This window comes from Cololabis saira, chromosome 3 (assembly GCF_033807715.1).
Source record: "Cololabis saira isolate AMF1-May2022 chromosome 3, fColSai1.1, whole genome shotgun sequence".
Classification (NCBI taxonomy): Eukaryota; Metazoa; Chordata; class Actinopteri; order Beloniformes; family Belonidae; genus Cololabis; species Cololabis saira.
Window position 1 is genome coordinate 51917272 of NC_084589.1, and position 19910 is coordinate 51937181.

The window sequence follows — 19910 nt, forward strand, 5'->3', positions numbered from 1 at the left end:
ATGATTGATGGATCATGGATGGATCATGGATGGATGATTGATGGATGATTGATGGATCATGGATGGATCATGGATGATTGATGGATGATGGATGGATCATGGATGGATGATTGATGGATGATGGATGGATGTAGTTCTGTAACATCATGGACTTTAATTTGAATTTCTCCTGATACACTTCAGAGTCAAATTGGAGGATTGCCAATGTGGAGTCTTCATGGTGCCAGATCGTTATTATTCACCCTACCAGAACTCTGTATGGACTAACTGGTCCAATGATCCTGCTCCAAACTTCAGGAAAGAACCAGGACCTCCAGGAAGAAGGTACGATGATTAAAACTGTTGGATACCACATCAAATCCAGTCTGTCTGTCAGTTTTTAGATGTAAAAAAAAAACTGTCACTCTCTACACAGGTTCTAGTTCTAGTCTCTTCAGGTTCTAGTTCTAGTCTCTTCAGGTTCTAGTTCTAGTCTCTACAGGTTCTAGTTCTAGTCTCTACACAGGTTCTAGTTCTAGTCTCTACACAGGTTCTAGTTCTAGTCTCTACAGGTTCTAGTTCTAGTCTTTACAGGTTCTAGTTCTAGTCTCTACACAGGTTCTAGTTCTAGTCTCTACAGGTTCTAGTTTCTACAGGTTCTGGTTCTAGTCTCTACAGGTTCTAGTTCTAGTCTCTACACATTCTAGTTCTAGTCTCTACAGGTTCTAGTTCTAGTCTCTACAGGTTCTAGTTCTAGTCTCTACACAGGTTCTAGTTCTAGTCTCTACACAGGTTCTAGTTCTAGTCTCTACACAGGTTCTAGTTCTAGTCTCTACAGGTTCTAGTTCTAGTCTCTACACAGGTTCTAGTTCTAGTCTCTACACAGGTTCTAGTTCTAGTCTCTACAGGTTCTAGTTCTAGTCTTTACAGGTTCTAGTTCTAGTCTCTACACAGGTTCTAGTTCTAGTCTCTACAGGTTCTAGTTTCTACAGGTTCTGGTTCTAGTCTCTACAGGTTCTAGTTCTAGTCTCTACACGTTCTAGTTCTAGTTTACTAACACTAACTAATGGTTTACTAAACACTAACTAGATGTTTACTGACACTAACTAGAGGTTTACTATGCACTAACTAAAGGTAAACTAAACACTAACTAAAGGTTTACTAAGCACTAACTAGAGGTTTATTAAACACTAACTAGAGGCCTAGTGTGTTAATTTAGTGTTAATGTTAACTATTAGTTAGTGTTAGTTTAGTATTAGTTTTAGTTATTGTTAGTTTAGTGTTAGTTAGTGTTAGTTAGTGTTAGTTTAGTATTAGTTTTAGTTAGTGTTAGTTTAGTGCAGTGCTTCTCAAAGTGTGGGCCGCGCCCCACTGGTGGGGAACGGAGACATGTCAGGTGGGGTGCGACAAACTGCCTATTTTACTATAAATGCTATTGACAATAAAGATAATTCACTAAACAAAACACACACACAAACATAGCAATAATTAATAGCTAAACCGTATTTTCGCGACCATTCGGCACGCCGTGTGGAAACCCTCAGTTTTGTGTGTCATTTCTGGATTTAAAACACACACACGCCTGAACAAAAAGGTGCCGCCTACACACACGGAGCGCCGCCTTACAACCACACACACACACACACACACACACACAAGCATACAAGTGTGATATTTAAAAATAGAGCGGGAGCAAAACTTAGTTTGATTGTGCTTTATTTAAGTTATTACATTAATCAAACCCATCGAAATCTCCATCCTCCGTTTCTGCATTCATCCGAGCCGGATCGATGAGACCGGGAGAACTGATCAGCTGAGACGGCCAGAGCCCGCAGCTCTCTGGCCACGCTGATAGCAGAGTCATTTTCCTGCCGTACGGCCCCTCGGAAATGATGCTGGCTTTTGCAAAAGCCCGAACAACAGTCCAACCCAGCAGACACGTCAGCCCGCGCATCTATTCTTTAACAATCCTTCGACAGTAAACGACGGAGCCCACCGCCCGAGCGGCAGCCGACGCATCGGCTCCCGCTCGGGCGGTGGTTCCTCCGGTCTTCGGGCCCGTCTCTGCGGCGCAGCTCCCCCGGGAGCAGCATCTGCTTCTCGGTAGTCACTCCGTCCGCTCCAGGCTCTCCGTCGGTGTAACGCGGAACCATAAATCAGTCTTTATAATAATACTATGGGTGCATTGCGTCATTGGGCAAAATACGGTAAAAAGCATTAGGGGACTGGAGAAAAATGTACCCTGGAACTAATTGACATTGGACTGTTAATTGCAGCGGGACAATATTTGCAGCATCGGACAAAAAGCTTTAAACATCATTCTTCCCTTTGCCAATTCATAACTCTGCGAGAAGCTTTTCAGCTGTTGCTTCTCTAAAAACTAAGTACAGATCCCAGCTCAACATTGAGCATGATTTGAGAGTGGCAGTTTCCAGCCTGCAACCCCATTTTGAAAGGATGTTCAGTGCAAAACAGGCAACACTGCAGCCACTAGTAATGCAGGGAAAGTTCACTTGTTTAAGTTTTTGCAAATTAAGTTATGATAGCACAACTGCACTTTTATTTTCTCTTTTTGAACTTTGTGTTATTTGTTGTTTTTGATTTTGATTCAGTATCAAATATGACTGATATACTTGGTGGTAGTAATTTCAATACATTTAAAATAATTTGAAGTAATTCGTCAAGGTTTTTGTTTGGGCGACGGGGGCAAGTGGGGCTTGCATACAAAGTGGGGAATGACGAAAAAAGTTTGAGAACCACTGGTTTAGTGTTAGTTCTCTATCGTATGAAAATATCTCTCTACTACATATACAATATATGTTATGGGATTTACTGACAATCAGCTGACGTGAAAGCTTCTTTAAGACACACCACGCCTACCGTGGCTTCCCCTGCGCCCTATAAATGGGTCCACCTGCGCAGGGGTCAGCTGATCCTCTGATTTTCACTGCAGAGTCGGACGTGAGAGCGAACGAGACGCAGTTCTGTCGGGAGTTGAGCGGTGGCTTTCGTGCATCCACTTACCTACGGGTAGAGAGCTGGTCTGGGTTGACTCCTCTCAGGGTGGAAAGTCGCCTTTGGCTCCCTTGTATCTGGGAAGGCAGAGTTGAGCTGGGGGTACTAAAAGTACAGTTGGCTGAGGAAGCGACAGCGTCGTGGGTGCAGCCGGCGTCCCCTCTCATATCTCCTTTTCATTCTTTCTTTTCTTGTTTCAACGGGGTGGGAAGTTGTCCATTGAGTGAATTGTACCGCAAAAATTGGTACAGCTGGCCGGCCAGCACGCTCTTCCTGGGCCATCCTGGGCCCGGACGACGTGTCCCCTTCCTGCCTGGGAGCCTGCGCCGAGCAGCTGGCCCCCACCTTCACAAGGATCTTCAACCGGTCCCTGGAGCTGTGTGAGGTGCCCTCATGCCTCAAACGCTCCACCATCATCCCAGTCCCGAAGAAACCCACCATCACAGGTCTAAATGACTACAGACCCGTCGCCCTGACGTCTGTGGTCATGAAGACCTTTGAGCGGCTGGTGTTGAGCCACCTGAAAGACATCACAGGCTCCCTGCTCGACCCCCTGCAGTTTGCTTACCGGGCAAACAGGTCGGTGGATGATGCAGTCAACATAGGACTGCACCACATCCTGCGTCACCTCGACACCTCAGGGACCTACGCGAGGATCCTGTTCGTGGACTTCAGCTCGGCGTTCAACACGATCGTACCCGCAATCCTCCACCAGGAGCTCACCCAGCTCACCGTGCCTGCTTCCACCTGTCAGTGGATTACCAGCTTCCTGAGTGGAGATTGGAGTGGAGATGACAGTGGACTTCAGGAAAAACCCACCGCCACTCCCCCCCCTCACCATCCTCAACAGCACCGTCTCCTCCACAGACTCCTTCAAGTTCCTGGGGTCCACCATCTCTCGGGACCTGAAGTGGACCACCCACATCAGTTCTGTCAGGAAGAAGGCTCAGCAGAGGTTGTACTTCCTGCGGCAGCTCAGGAAGTTCAACCTGCCACAGCAGCTGCTGATCACTTTTTACTCTGCCATCATCCAGTCTGTTCTCTGCTCTTCCATCACTGTCTGGTTTGGATCAGCCACCAAACTGGACAGGCACAGACTGCAACGGACTATCAGGACTGCAGAGAGGATAGTTGGGACTAACCTCCCATCTATCGACGACCTGTACCGGTCCAGGACCAGGAAACGGGCAGGTCGAATCTCTGCCGACCCCTCACACCCGGGACACAGCCTGTTCCAACTCCTCCCCTCTGGACGGCGCTACAGAGCTCTGTGCGCCAGAACCTCCAGACACAGAGACAGTTTCTTCCCGCAAGCGGTTGCTCTGATGAACTCTCACAAATAACAAAGTCTCAGAGTAACCAAACACACTGCACCTCTCACTTTTTTTTATTTCTTTTGTACAATTTTTAATTTTTTATCTTGTATTTTTGCATAATTCTTGTCTGTAGGAATTGTAAATAGGTCATATTTTTTTCTTATTCTCACTACCTCAAACTGCTGCCGGTGTGCGGGACTCACTCGGGTCCTCTGCACCCTCGCAGGAACCACCACCCCCAAACGGCGGAAGCGGCGACGGCGTCCACCATCTCCCCATTGCCGTGTTGTGCTGTTCGAAACAAAATCACAGCCATAAAACAGGCTAATACACTTAGCAGACAACAACAAACTTTCCGGGTTGCGAGGCGACGACGTCACCGCGACGACGAGCCGGGAGGGGCGTGTGTTGTTTGGGGGAGGAGCATGCATGGCCAGCATGGGAGGATCCTGCTGCATGCATGAGCTGGGTTTGCCTATTGGCAAGGCAACGGGACGCACGTTGGCGGGTGTCTCAGAGACAAGGCGCCCCTGGTGTAAGCCTACGGGCTACCAAGCGGTCTAAGCCCGCAGCTGCAGAGGCAGGGCATGTGGCCATGGCGTCTGCTCCCGGCCCATTTACTATGTGCTCAAGGAGGGGTGTCAGGTCTGTGCCCGGGTCTGGCCCAGCCTCGGTGGAGCATTCACCTCCGGGCCCCCCACATGTGCTGCCTTCAGAGGGGAGGACATGCTGCCTATGGGTCAGCAGGAGGAGGGAGCTTGATGTCAAGCTGTCTCCCCTCCCGCATGGTCTCATTACTAGGGCAGCGTCTGCTCTGGGGATAGAGATGCCGCCCACACGAGGGCTCTTCCCGTCACGGTTTGACGATGATATGGGGGGGCTCAGCCTTCTATGCACTTCTTGGTGCCCCTCTCCTCAGACTTCGAGGAGGTGGTCAGGAAGCAATTTCAGACGCCACGGGGTCCGGGCTGTCGGGCCATGACAGCAGTTCAAGCTCCAGAGAGGATCGGTCGTGGGCCGACATCTGTGGGCGCAGCGTTGCAGCTATGGTGGCACCCTCGAAGTCAGTTCTTGGGTAAGGGAAGAGCCGTAGCAAGAACTGCGCCGCGATGGATGGCTGGGGCTATGGCAGGTCAGACGAAGCTGGCCGATACAGCATATTGTCCCTGTATCAGCTGCACCCAGTCCAGCAGCCTTCACAGGAGTGGGGTGGGGGGGCAGCTGTCAGGGGAACTACAGCGGGTCTCCCCCCATCCCCAAGGGGAGACCACGGGATGGGAAGTGCGTCGGCCACCGCAGGTGCACCAACAGCCGTATCAGGTCAGGCAGGCCCAGCCGGATCTGAGGGTCCAGCCGAATGCGGCTCAGGCGCGGCAGGAAAGGACACGGAGGGCGAGGGGGAAAACCTTCGAGTTCCGTGTCCTCCCCTTTGGGATATCGCTGCCCCCCCCCCCCATGGATGCGGCCTTAGAGTCTATGCGACGGCAGGGCCTCAGAATTTCTGAATTGCCTGGACGATCGGCATTTGTGCTCGGACAAGAGCAATGTCGCCGTCATGTGCAGCAGTTGTTGGTGCACATCCAGTGCTGGGTCTGTGCACCAACAACGAGAAGTGCAGTCTGCAACTGTCTCAGACTACCCAGTTCCTGGGCAGAACTGGGTCGGCAACGTAGACTTAGGCCGAGACAGGATTCCCTCTGGGACTGTCTGGAGCGTTTTTCCTGGGGGCCAGGGTCACGGGGAAGCTGTGTCTTCGCCTTTGGGTCTCATGGCTGCTGCCATGCAGGTAGTGCCACTGGCTCTCCTGCACATGCGACCGGCTCAGAGGAACCCGGCTCTGGGGCTCTGCCCGCAGAAGCATCTGAGGGCGTTTTGCTGTGACCAGGGCGTTGTGCGCAGCCCCCAGGTGGGGGAAGGACCCAGAGAGCTTGGCGAGAGGCAGCAGGCTGGGCCGTGCTGTGCCGTCAGGTGGTCTCCGGGGACGCGTCCCTCACAGGTTGGGGGGGCCGTCCTTGAGGGCAGAGGGACCAGCGGATGTTGGGGGCCCCAGCGTTTTGCCCAAGGTGCTGACTGATTTTCATTGGCACCAGCCGGTGGCACCACGGGTCCTTACACCCTCCCAGGGGGCCGGTAGGAGTCGGCAATGGACAGCGCCGTGTCCGGTTAAGGCACTTAAACTCCATATCCAGCGTACAGCGGCTTCAGGAAAACTGATCAGCTGTCTGTCTGTTTTGAGCCTCAGCGCCGGGGGAAGCCAGTGTCTAAGGCTAGGCTTTCCCATTGAGTCGTCGAGGCGATCCACCGGGCATACGACGAGGCCAGTGAGCCGGTGCCGGAGGGGGTAACAGCGCGCTCTAAATGGGGCGTGTCCACCTCCTTGGCCTCGTATCGCCTCTCAGATGTGTGTGCGGCTGCGACAGGGGCAACACCGAACACTTTTGCCAGATTTTACAGTCTGAGCGTGGCCACCAGCGCCTCCTTTAGGGAGCATGTGCTGGGGGCCGTGTCTCCTGGAGTTGATTTGCTTGCCCCTGGGCTGTTGGCATAGGGCCTGGCCAGGGTGATGTCCCTATACTAGTCAGTGGACTAGCAGAGTGCGGGTCGCCTGAGTGGCCTCTCCCTGCACCCCGCCCTTGCGTCTTCAAATCAGAGTGAATCAGCTGACCCCTGCGCAGGTGGACCCATTTATAGGGCGCAGGGGAAGCCACGGTAGGCGTGGTGTGTCTTAAAGAAGCTTTCACGTCAGCTGCGGGATTGTCAGTAAATCCCATAACATATACTCTATATGTAGTGGAGAGATATTCTCTATTCTCAGAGAAGCAGGGTTACAACGTAACCCCACGTTAGTGTCAGTGTGATCAGTCCACCACAGGGACACACAGAGATACAACCGCACACTTTTACACTTGATTTAGAATCACCGGTTGACCTGAAGTCCACGTTGTTGGAAACCTCTAGTTATGTAATAAACCTCTAGTTAGTTTAGTAAACCTCTAGTTAGTGTTAGTAAACCTCTAGTTATTTAATAAACCTCTAGTTAGTTTAGTAAACCTCTAGTTAGTGTTAGTAAACCTCTAGTTAGTGTTTAGTAAACCTCTATTTAGTGTTAGTAAACCACTATTTAGTGTTTAGTAAACCTCTAGTTAGTGTTAGTAAACCTCTAGTTATTTAATAAACCTCTAGTTAGTTTAGTAAACCTCTAGTTAGTGTTAGTAAACCTCTAGTTAGTGTTTAGTAAACCTTTATTTAGTGTTAGTAAACCTCTAGTTAGTGTTAGTAAACCTCTAGTTAGTGTTTAGTAAACCTCTAGTTAGTGTTTAGTAAACCTCTAGTTAGTGTTTAGTAAACCTCTAGTTAGTGTTAATAAACCTCTAGATAGTGTTTAGTAAACATCTAGTTAGTGTTAGTAAACCTCTAGTTAGTGTTAATAAACCTCTAGTTAGTGTTATTAAACCTCTAATTAGTTTAGTAAACCTCTAGTTATTGTTTAGTAAACCTCTAGTTAGTGTTAGTAAACCTCTAGTTAGTGTTTAGTAAACCTCTAGTTAGTGTTAGTAAACCTCTAGATAGTGTTTAGTAAACCTCTAGTTAGTGTTAGTAAACCTCTAGTTAGTGTTATTAAACCTCTAATTAGTTTAGTAAACCTCTAGTTAGTGTTAGTAAACCTCTAGTTAGTGTTATTAAATCTCTAATTAGTGTTAGTAAACCTCTAGTTATTGTTTAGTAAACCTCTAGTTAGTGTTAGTAAACCTCTAGTTATTGTTTAGTAAACCTCTAGTTAGTGTTAGTAAACCTCTAGTTATTGTTTAGTAAACCTCTAGTTAGTGTTAGTAAACCTCTAGTTAGTGTTATTAAACCTCTAATTAGTTTAGTAAACCTCTAGTTAGTGTTATTAAACCTCTAATTAGTGTTAGTAAACCTCTAGTTATTGTTTAGTAAACCTCTAGTTTGTGTTAGTAAACCTCTAGTTATTGTTTAGTAAACCTCTAGTTAGTGTAAGTAAACCTCTAGTTAATGGCCGGGTTTCCCAGATCCAACCTCTCTTAAGGATTTAAGAGAGGTTCAAAGAAGGTTTCAACTAAGAAGGTTCCCTAAGATACGGGTGTTTCCCAGATGACTTCTTAACACCGTCCTTTAGTTTCGCTCTTTCAGACGCTCTTTGGAGCAGCTGTCCGGTTCTGAAACCAAATCAATCGATGCCAGGCAAATCGATCACCGATCACTATCAGCGCATTTTCACACGCAGCACTGCTACCTAACGCACTAATTCCTGCTGCCTGTGCGTTATAATGAAAAATTAAGATGATGAATATAATTCAATGACCCTTTTTCATGATGAAAACAAGACTGCAACTAAATAAGAAGTAGTCTTGATAAGAGAATAATGAGGAAATGTATTGTTTTTATTAAATGTGAAAGATGGATGAAAGGAGAAATTAACTTAACAATCATTCAGCATATATGACCACATTGTATCCTCCTGACTAGTAAAACAGAATCCTTCACCTCAAAAAAATATTCTGAAGTTTATTTAGATGCTTGACCGTTTTCACTATTGCATTTATCAACGTTGTATTTGTGGATGTTTGGAGACACAGCGGGTGTGGAGACCAGTGTTGGGACTAACGTTATTTAGTAGCGGGTTACAGTAACGCCGTTAGTTTTGCGGTAACTAATACTCTAACGCATTACTTTTTAAATTCAGTCACGCAATTACCGCTACCAAACGGTGCGTTACTCCGTTATTTCTGGATACAGTGAAGCTTTTTTTTAGAGTTGTCCCGATCCGATCACGTGATCGGAAATCGGGGCCGATCACGTGATTGCAGACTCGATCCGGACTCGGACGTTATGAGCCGATCAGGAATCGGATATATATATATCAGGGTTTCTGTTGTCCGGTAATTGCCGGACTTTGTCCGGTAAAATATGCCGAAGTCCGGTATTTTATAATCTCTCCGGTCAAAATATCCGGTGAAAATACTCACTGGCGCCGACATCCACGTGTGCGTTGATTTATGGTTCCGCGTCGCACTGACGCAGAGTCTACAGCGTAGGGTTCGCGGCGACGCACCCTAGTAGTGGGCTTGGAGCGGCAGCCATCGGTTAGTTTTTTCTTTTTAGATCCGAGGCTTTGCGTAGATGGTGGCTTCCGCAACTTTCAGGCGCTTTTTCTGCGCAAGCAAGCTTTATAGATGAGGCCCCAGGACTGAAGCGGAGCTGCGGCGCCGACATTATGGTTCCGCGTCGCGGAAGGCTCTGCGTTGGTGTGACGCGGGACCATAAATCAACGCACACGTGGAGTAGTGGGCTCGGAGCGGAGCGGCAGCCATACAACGCATGCGCGCAGAGCACGCCTGTTTGTTTTGAAGCTGAAGCAGCCCTATGCTAAAAAAAAAAAAGAAAAAGAAAATACATTTTTTTTATACTGACTTAAGAATGTTCAAGCTGCCTACCTCCTATGTGCTCAGTTTACAGTACACATGTTAAAATATAATAAAAGGGTCATCCTGCATAATTTTCTTTTCTCTTCTTCATTTTTTATTGTTTTATAAAAGTATCGGATCGGGACTCGGTATCGGCAAGTCCTCAAAATCAAAGGACTCGGACTCGGACTCGGGGGCAAAAAAACCTGATCGGGACATCCCTACTTTTTTTCCCCACACGCGGAGACCAGAGGAAACTTATGTTTATTCAAAAACATGACAGGTCATGGCGAGCCAAGAGAAGGCGAGTTTCGCAACGTGGAATTACAGCAATCCCTGGTTTTTGGCAGGGGTTATGTTCCAAAAAGAACCCGTGATAAGTGAAATTCTTTTTTCAATTATAGAGGGCTTCAAATTGCAGAGATCAGCCCCGCCTCGCACGTATTTCACTGCTCTTCTGATGCTGCTGCATCCCGACTCGCGCTGTAGCGTCTTTTTCTCCTAAACCCCGCGGTGCAGGTGTGTTTTTTCAAGAGAAGAAAATAGTTATGGGTCGTTGTCTTCGCTCTTTTTTCTTCTGGGCAAAAACATTCTTATAAACCGACACCATTGATTATATTTTGAGGACTGTAATGAACGATTCATCAAAGGATCCCGTTCTTCAGCTGCTGCTGAAGCTCATTGGCCGTTCTCAGCTTGTTGCTAAGCAACCAACGTTATTGATACAGGAAGTGAAGAAGTGGGGAGACTGTTTAAAATGCAGAACATGATGCACAATGCAAATCCATACAGTACCTGCTGAAATGAAGGCTAGAGGGGATTAATGGGAGCATTTAAAATAATGTTTTTATTTAAAGTAACTAAAAAGTAACTTTTCATAGAAACGCATTACTTTTTGGTCTAAGTAGCTGAGTTAATAACTGAGTTACTTTTTAATGAGGTAACTAGTAACCGTAACTAGTTACTATTTTTCAGTAACTAGCACAACACTGGTGGAGACGCAGCACTGCTCCTCAATGCACTAACTCCCTGTCATCACACATATAAGTGCTCGGGCTCGGGCTCGGGCAGGAGGATCGGTGTCACGGCTGCCTGGACAGCCCGGTCCGACAGCACGTCCAGGGGACTGAAGTGCTGACGCACGAATGCGTTCATAAAAACAGTTCTGCTTCACGCACGGTGACGCGGTTGATTTGCAGCGAGAATATGCTGTATAGCAGCCAAATTATCAAATAAATGATACTCATGATGATCGTTTTATTTGTGCGCATAAAGCATATACAGGAACACACTTGTTATTCCTTATTTTTCTTTTTTTTCCCCCTTTGCTGTCATCAATGAATGCTAAACAATATAAATCTAAAGTATAAAATAGATCAAAATTTGTGCGGGGTGCATTGTTTTAATATCTCATTGCTTGGTGTGATATTGATTTGCCTGACGCGGCTGGATCTGTGAGTCTTTGTTCACTAAGATGGTTGTAAAGACTGGGTCAGCAGCCTCTTTCATTTCCTTCTTAATGAAAGAGATTCTTAAGCTAAGAGAGAATCTGGGAAACGCGATTTTCTTTCACAGGCTCCTTAAGAAGGTTTGAAAGAAGTCTTTCACTGTTAAGAGCTACTTAACTGATCTGGGAAACCGGGCCAATGTTAGTAAACCTCTAGTTAGTGTTAGTTAACCTTAGTTATTGTTTAGTAAACCTCTAGTTAGTGTTAGTAAACCTCTAGTTAGTGTTAGTTAACCTTAGTTATTGTTTAGTAAACCTCTAGTTAGTGTTTAGTAAACCTCTAGTTAGTGTTAGTAAACCTCTAGTTAGTGTTTAGTAAAGCTGGGGCCAAGTCCAGCAGACCCCCATGAAAATCCTGAAATGGATGATGGATGGATGATGGATCATGGATGATTGATGGTTGATGGATGGATCATGGATGGATGACGGATGATTGATGGATCATGGATGGATGACGGATGATTGATGGATCATGGATGGATGACGGATGATTGATGGATCATGGATGGATGACGGATGATTGATGGATCATGGATGGATGATGAACATTATGAGCTTTAATTTGAATTTCTCCGGTTACACTTCAGAGTCCTAATGGAGGATCAGAAATCTGAAGACGGGTCAATATCTTCCTCATTCAGCAAGGAGTCTGCAGAGAGTGACCGGTCCAATGATCCTCCTCCAAACTTCAGGAAAGAACCAGGACCTCCAGGAAGAAGGTACGATGATTAAAACTGTTGGATACCACATCAAATCCAGTCTGTCTGTCAGTTTTTAGATGTAAAAAAAAACTGTCACTCTCTACACAGGTTCTAGTTCTAGTCTCTTCAGGTTCTAGTTCTAGTCTCTACAGGTTCTAGTTCTAGTCTCTACAGGTTCTAGTTCTAGTCTCTACAGGTTCTAGTTTCTTCAGGTTCTAGTTCTAGTCTCTACAGGTTCTAGTTCTAGTCTCTACAGGTTCTAGTTCTAGTCTCTACAGGTTCTAGTTCTAGTCTCTACAGGTTCTAGTTCTAGTCTCTACAGGTTCTAGTTCTAGTCTCTACAGGTTCTAGTTCTAGTCTCTACAGGTTCTAGTTCTAGTCTCTACAGGTTCTAGTTCTAGTCTCTACAGGTTCTAGTTCTAGTCTCTACAGGTTCTAGTTTCTTCAGGTTCTAGTTCTAGTCTCTACAGGTTCTAGTTCTAGTCTCTACAGGTTCTAGTTCTAGTCTCTACAGGTTCTAGTTCTAGTCTCTACAGGTTCTAGTTCTAGTCTCTGCAGGTTCTAGTTCTAGTCTCTACAGGTTCTAGTTTCTACAGGTTCTAGTTCTAGTCTCTACAGGTTCTAGTTCTAGTCTCTTCAGGTTCTAGTTCTAGTCTCTACAGGTTCTAGTTCTAGTCTCTACAGGTTCTAGTTCTAGTCTCTACAGGTTCTAGTTTCTTCAGGTTCTAGTTCTAGTCTCTACAGGTTCTAGTTCTAGTCTCTACAGGTTCTAGTTCTAGTCTCTACAGGTTCTAGTTCTAGTCTCTACAGGTTCTAGTTCTAGTCTCTACAGGTTCTAGTTCTAGTCTCTACAGGTTCTAGTCTCTACAGGTTCTAGTTCTAGTCTCTACAGGTTCTAGTTCTAGTCTCTACAGGTTCTAGTTCTAGTCTCTACAGGTTCTAGTTCTAGTCTCTACAGGTTCTAGTTCTAGTCTCTACACAGGTTCTAGTTCTAGTCTCTACAGGTTCTAGTTCTAGTCTCTGCAGGTTCTAGTTCTAGTCTCTACAGGTTCTAGTTCTAGTCTCTTCAGGTTCTAGTTCTAGTCTCTTCAGGTTCTAGTTCTAGTCTCTACAGGTTCTAGTTCTAGTCTCTACAGGTTCTAGTTCTAGTCTCTTCAGGTTCTAGTTCTAGTCTCTACAGGTTCTAGTTCTAGTCTCTACAGGTTCTAGTTCTAGTCTCTACACGTTCTAGTTCTAGTCTCTACAGGTTCTAGTTCTAGTCTCTACAGGTTCTAGTTCTAGTCTCTGCAGGTTCTAGTTCTAGTCTCTACACGTTCTAGTTCTAGTCTCTACATGTTCTAGTTCTAGTCTCTACAGGTTCTAGTTCTAGTCTCTGCAGGTTCTAGTTCTAGTCTCTACAGGTTCTAGTTCTAGTCTCTACAGGTTCTAGTTCTAGTCTCTACATGTTCTAGTTCTAGTCTCTACACAGGTTCTAGTTCTAGTCTCTGCAGGTTCTAGTTCTAGTCTCTACAGGTTCTAGTTCTAGTCTCTACAGGTTCTAGTTCTAGTCTCTACAGGTTCTAGTTCTAGTCTCTACAGGTTCTAGTTCTAGTCTCTACAGGTTCTAGTTCTAGTCTCTACAGGTTCTAGTTTCTTCAGGTTCTAGTTCTAGTCTCTACAGGTTCTAGTTTCTTCAGGTTCTAGTTCTAGTCTCTACAGGTTCTAGTTTCTTCAGGTTCTAGTTCTAGTCTCTACAGGTTCTAGTTTCTACAGGTTCTAGTTCTAGTCTCTGCAGGTTCTAGTTCTAGTCTCTGCAGGTTCTAGTCTCTACACAGGTTCTATCCAGCTGGACTAACTAACCAACTCTCCATCCAACTCTATCCACAGACTGCTGCCCCCGCGATCCGGTTCCGATATAAGCCGAAGAGAAAGGATGGATGGACCGACGGATGGATGGATAGTGTTAGCGGCGTTGTTCCTTTTCTGTTTCTGCCTTAGCGGCACCCAACTTCTCATATACTCCTTGTTGATAATATGTTTGACGATATGCGGTTGTCGTGGTCTCTTGATATGGTGGATTTCAACTAGCTACAGTTAGCTCATTCACTCAGCCCCCGAATCTCGCACTCAGAAGGCACGTCGATTTTTTCCAGTGTCCAGCCGCGGTAGTGCAACAAATCCCATGGGGCCCAGAAAGCTTTTTTCCCATAGGCCGCAATAGTAAAAGAGAAGCCTCTAAAACTGTTCACAGGAACTTCCAGCTGTAATCACCGGCAATTACGAATCTTTAGCTGTGTCCCAATTCAGGTTCTGGTCCTTCTGAGGACGCGGTCTTCGTAGGCCACGCCTTCCAAGACCGCGAAGGCCGTACTGAAGGCTGGACGGACGCTGGTGAAATGAGACGGTCTAGTGGGGGATTTCCTGGTTGTACCAGCTGTTCCCGCCCTTGTCCTACGTCACTAAACAAAGTAGAAAGAAAGAAATAAAACACGATAGTAAAGAAAGAAAGAACCAAAATAAAAAAAAGAAATGGAGCCAGAAGTTTTGTTTTTGTTTTTTTTGTTTTTCATTTTGTTGGAGGAGGAAGAGAGGCGTGTCCGCCGGCACCTTCAAACAGCGGGAAAAGAAGGCTGCATTTGTGGGCTACATTTGAAGGAGCCTTCGAAATGGGACAGCCTTCGGCGCGCCGCTGTTACGTAATCGGCCTTCAAATCCAGCCCTCGAAGGACGCAGCCCCTGAATTGGGACACAGCTTTTGTATTTTATATTTTTAAGGCATGGACTTTATATCCGTCAAAGATGTTTTATAACGGCCAGAAAAGTCAAAGAAAAGTCTCTTTCTGTACAGAAAAAAACCCGGAAGTCAGGAACTTTTTCCGCGTATAATTTCGTGAATAAAGTTGAAATGTCAAGAAAAAAGTTGAAATGTTGAGAAAAAAGGTGAAAGTTCGACTTTATTCTTGAAATTGTATTTCAACATTAGTCTCAACATTTAGACTTTTTTCTCGAAGAAGAGACTTGTGGTAAGTCTACCACATGTATGTTAGACCCCATCCCGACTCGACTATTCAAAAATGTTTTTTCTCTTATTGGTGTGACAATACTGGACCAAATTAACCTATCCCTAAGCTTAGGATATGTACCACAGGTTTTCAAAGTCGCAGTAATTAAACCTTTACTTAAAAAACCTTCTCTTGACCCAGACACCTTAGCTAATTATAGGCCAATTTCCAACCTTCCATTTGTATCTAAAATTCTGGAAAAGGCAGTTTCAAGCCAGTTATGTGACCATTTGTATAGAAATGATCTGTTTGAAGTCTTTCAGTCAGGGTTCAGAATGCATCATAGCACAGAGACAGCACTGGTTCGCGTCACGAATGACCTTCTTATGGCCTCAGATAAGGGATTAGTGTCCATACTGGTTCTACTGGACCTCAGATAAGGGATTAGTGTCCATACTGGTTCTACTGGACCTCAGTGCTGCTTTTGACACTGTAGATCATGGCATTTTACTGCACAGGTTAGAGCATGTTGTTGGGATTAAAGGGACAGCTCTATGTTGGTTTAAATCATATCTATCTGACCGGTTCCAGTTTGTTCATGTACATGAGGTTTCTTCAGAACAGTCAAGGGAACATCAAGGACTGGATGTCCAGAAATTTCTTGCTTCTAAATTCAGATAAAACAGAGGTTATCATTCTTGGTCCAGAGCATCTTAGGAAGGGATTAGATGGTGTTGCGATGTCTTCCAGTGCAACTGTGAGAAACCTTGGTGTTGTTTTCGATCAGGATTTGTCGTTTAAACCATATGTTAATCAGGTTTGTAAAATAGCGTTTTTCCATCTCCGTAATATTGCAAAGATTAGGAAAATCCTCTCGCAGAGTGATGCAGAAAAACTAGTTCATGCGTTTGTATCTTCTAGTCTAGATTACTGTAATGTGTTGTTAGCAGGATGTCCAAGTAATTTGCTGAATAGGCTCCAGCTGATCCAGAATGCAGCAGCACGAGTGCTGACAGGAATCAGCAGGAGAGACCACGTCTCTCCAGTGTTAGCGTCGCTCCATTGGCTACCTGTAAAATTCAGAATTCAATTTAAAATTTTATTACTTGCATATAAAGCCCAAAACGGCTTAGCTCCGCAGTATTTACAAGACCTGATAGTGCCTTATGTTCCTGGCAGAGCTCTCCGCTCTCAGAGTGCAGGTTTACTCGTAGGTCCTAGAGTATCTAAATGTAGATTTGGAGGGCGGGCGTTCTGCTATCAGGCACCATTACTATGGAACCAACTTCCAATCTGGGTTAAGGAGGCTGACACCACCTCCACCTTTAAAACTAAACTTAAAACCTTTCTGTTTAGTAAAGCTTATAGTTAGTGTTTAGTAAACCTCTAGCTGGTGTTGGTAAATCTCTAGGTAGTGTAAACTTTAGTGTGTTAGAGTCAGTAGTCATAGCTGCAGCTATAGAACAAGACTATAATAATTTAGTCTCAAATATAGCTTCGCGGTAGATATGCTGCTATAGGCTTATGCTGCAGGGGGGCACCGACATGATCCGCTGGGCGGTGCCTCTCACCCTTCTTCTCCTCTCCTTTTCCCTGCCTCTCTTCTCCATTACCATTTTTATCTATTATAAATATCTCATAGCTATCATTTTTGTCCATCGTACCTGTAGTTTCTTGTGCCGGCCCCCCTTTTTTCTCTTTTGTGCATGTTTGCAGGCTGGAGCCTCGGGAGCTGCGTTCTGGCCTGTGTTCCCGGCACCCCCCCCCCCCCCCATCCCCGGTCATCCCGTTGCTGCTTCCACCTGCCTACGTGGATGTCTGCTGTTGCTGCTTCTGCCTTCCTGCACACGCCCCAGAGTCCCCACTCTCTGCTTCCTCAGTGGAAGGCATGTCAGTCGGGTTAAGGAGATCCTCGAAGTATTCCTTCCACCGTCCGACAATGTCCCCAGTCGAGGTCAACAGCTCCCCACCCGCACCGTAAACGGGGCCGGCAGAGTACTGCTTCCCCCTTCTGAGGCGCCGAACGGTCCTCCAGAATTTCCTCGAGGCCGACCGAAAGTCTTCCTCCATGGCCTCCCCGAACTCCTCCCAGACCCGAGTTTTTGCCTCCAGGACTGCCCGAGCCGCGGCTCGCTTGGCCTGCCGGTACCTATCTACTGCGTCAGGAGTCCCACCGGCCAACATAGCCCGGTAGGACTCCTTCTTCAGTCTGACGGCATCCTGTACTTCCGGTGTCCACCACCGGGTTCTAGGATTGCCGCCACGACAGGCACCGGAGACCTTGCGTCCGCAGCTTCGAGCCGCCGCGTTGACAATGGAGGCAGAGAACATGGTCCACTCGGACTCAATGTCCCCCGCCTCCCCCGGGATCCGAGAGAAGCTCTCCCGGAGGTGGGAGTTGAAGATGTCCCTGACAGAGGGCTCATCCAGACGTTCCCAACAGACCCTCACAATCCGTTTGGGTCTGCCCGGTCTGTCCAACCTCTCCCTCCGCCAGCGCATCCAACTCACCACCAGGTGGTGATCAGTTGACAGCTCAGCCCCTCTCTTCACCCGAGTGTCCAAGACATGCGGCCGAAGGTCAGATGAAACGACAACAAAGTCGATCATTGACCTCCAGCCTAGGGTGTCCTGGTGCCACGCGCACTGATGGACACCCTTATGCCTGAACATGGTGTTCGTTATGGACAAACTGTGACTCGCACAGAAGTCCAACAACAAAACACTGTTCGGGTTCAGATCGGGGAGGCCGTTCCTCCCAATCACGCCTCTCCAGGTATCACTGTCATTACCCACGTGAGCGTTGAAGTCCCCCAGTAGAACAATGGAGTCCCCAGTTGGAGCACTATCAAGTACTCCTCCCAGGGACTCCAAGAAGGCCGGGTACTCTGCACTGCTGTTCGGCCCGTAGGCACAAACAACAGTGAGAGACCGTTTCCCGACCCGAAGGCGCAGGGAACCGACCCTCTCGTTCACCGGGGTGAACTCCAACACATGGCGGCTGAGCTGGGGGGCTATTAGCAAGCCCACACCAGCCCGCCTCTCACCCTGGGCAACTCCAGAGTAGTGGAGGGTCCAGCCCCTTTCAAGGAGCTGGTTCCAGAGCCCAAGCTATGTGTGGAGGTGAGCCCGACTATCTCTAGCCGGTAGGGGTGTAACAATATATCGTGCCACGAAATTTCGTGATACAAAAACGCCACGAAACGTGTCGTGGAGGTGACAAGGTGTATCACGATATTGGGTTATTAATATTAATCTATTGTGTTGACTAGAAACGCGCATCCGACCACGTGTGGCGACCGTGCCTCAACCCACGGACCAAAATCCTACTACGCTCAGAAGAAAGTAGTACCTTTTTGCGGTCCCGATCACGGGGGGGCTTGGATCATGGGGGGTTTTGAGCTCTGAACTTTTAAGTCTGGTGTAGAGTTAAGCCTTACCTTATTAAATTAAACCTTTTTCGGGTCGTGAGTAGGATAAACACTTGGACTGTACTTTAATGTCCCTCAACAGTGTAGGATTTTAGAACATCAACACAGCACCTAGTGCTGTATCACTCCGCCCAATCTAAAACCGACTAATCACTACAGATAAACTGACTAGTCAATCTCTATATGTTACCACTTGGTGACATCATTAGAGAATATAATGTAGATTTCCATAGCTATGCAGACGACACACAATTGTACATATCCGCTGAACCAAACGATACAACAGCAATTAAATCCATTACCAACTGCTTGTTGGCAATAAATAAATGGATGAATGCAAATTTCCTCAAACTAAATGAAGACAAAACTGAAGTTCTTCTAGTTGGTCCCAAATCAAAGAGAGAGATGCTAACTAAAAACCTAGGAAGCTTAACTTCCTGGATTAAACCTGAGGTAACTAGTCTTGGCGTCATCCTTGACTCAGACTTGAACTCACACATAAACAAAGTGACCAAAACAGCTTTTTTCCACCTCAGAAACATAGCAAAGGTTCGTCCATTCATAAATCAAAATAATGCTGAGAAGCTAATTCATGCGTTCATATCTAGCCGACTGGACTACTGCAATGCACTCTTCACTGGTCTCCCTAAGAAAACCACTGAAAGACTCCAACTTATTCAAAGCTCTGCAGCTAGACTATTAACCAAAACCAAGAGGCGAGAACACATTAGTCCAGTCTTAGCTACTCTACATTGGCTACCTGTGACTTTTAGAATTGATTTTAAGGTCCTCCTTCTCACATACAAAGCCCTAAATGGACAAGGACCAAGCTACATTGCAAACTCCCTAACAAACTACACACCAGCTAGAACATTCCGATCATCTGATGCAGGTCTATTAGAGATCAGCAGAAGTAGTCATGAAAAGATTGGTGATGCAGCCTTTGTTAACTATGCCCCAAAACTGTGGAATGCACTACCCTCAAATATCAGGGAAGCAAACACCTTAGAGATATTCAAAAGGCAGCTTAAAACATATCTGTACACCAAAGCATTTGATTGACCCACCCTCATCACCTTCATCACCACCTTGACCCACCTTGATTCATCATTAAATACCCTAAATACTTGTTCCAATTCTTACTGCACCGACTTGCACTTTTAACTTACTCTGCACTGTACGCACTACTGTTTAATTTTTTCTAAACTTTTATATTTTTAAACTTTACATTTTTTTAACTGTCACTATTTATACTCCGTAATGAGATTATGGTAATTCAAGTAACCTATTAGAACGCTAGGATTTGATATGATGTTGATTGTTATTTTATACCTTTCCCTTTATTTAAACTGCACTTGCTGCTTGCCTTATTATTGATGTAAAGCACTTTGAGCTACAATTCTTGTATGAAATGTGCTATACAAATAAAGTTTTATTATTATTATTATCTCACTCACTCACTCATCTTCTCCCGCTTTATCCGTTCCCGGGTCGCGGGGGCAGCAGCCTCAGCAGGGATGCCCAGACTTCCTTCACCTCAGACACTTCCTCCAG

The 19910-nt window shown here is 46.1% G+C and overlaps 1 protein-coding gene across 3 annotated transcripts in view; it reads left to right on the forward strand.

Moving 5' to 3' along the window:
• LOC133440508 (uncharacterized) overlaps positions 1-19910 on the forward strand; it is a 46710-nt gene extending 26800 nt beyond the window's left edge. For 2 of the 3 annotated variants that reach the window (XM_061717778.1, XM_061717779.1), the window contains exons 5-7: positions 184-324; positions 11831-11962; positions 13811-19910. In XM_061717778.1, coding sequence (XP_061573762.1) covers positions 16450-17457 — 1008 coding nt within the window. In that variant the 5' untranslated portion in view covers positions 184-324; positions 11831-11962; positions 13811-16449 and the 3' untranslated portion in view covers positions 17458-19910. The remainder of the gene's footprint in view (positions 1-183; positions 325-11830; positions 11963-13810) is intronic. The other variant, XM_061717780.1, reaches the window with a different exon arrangement.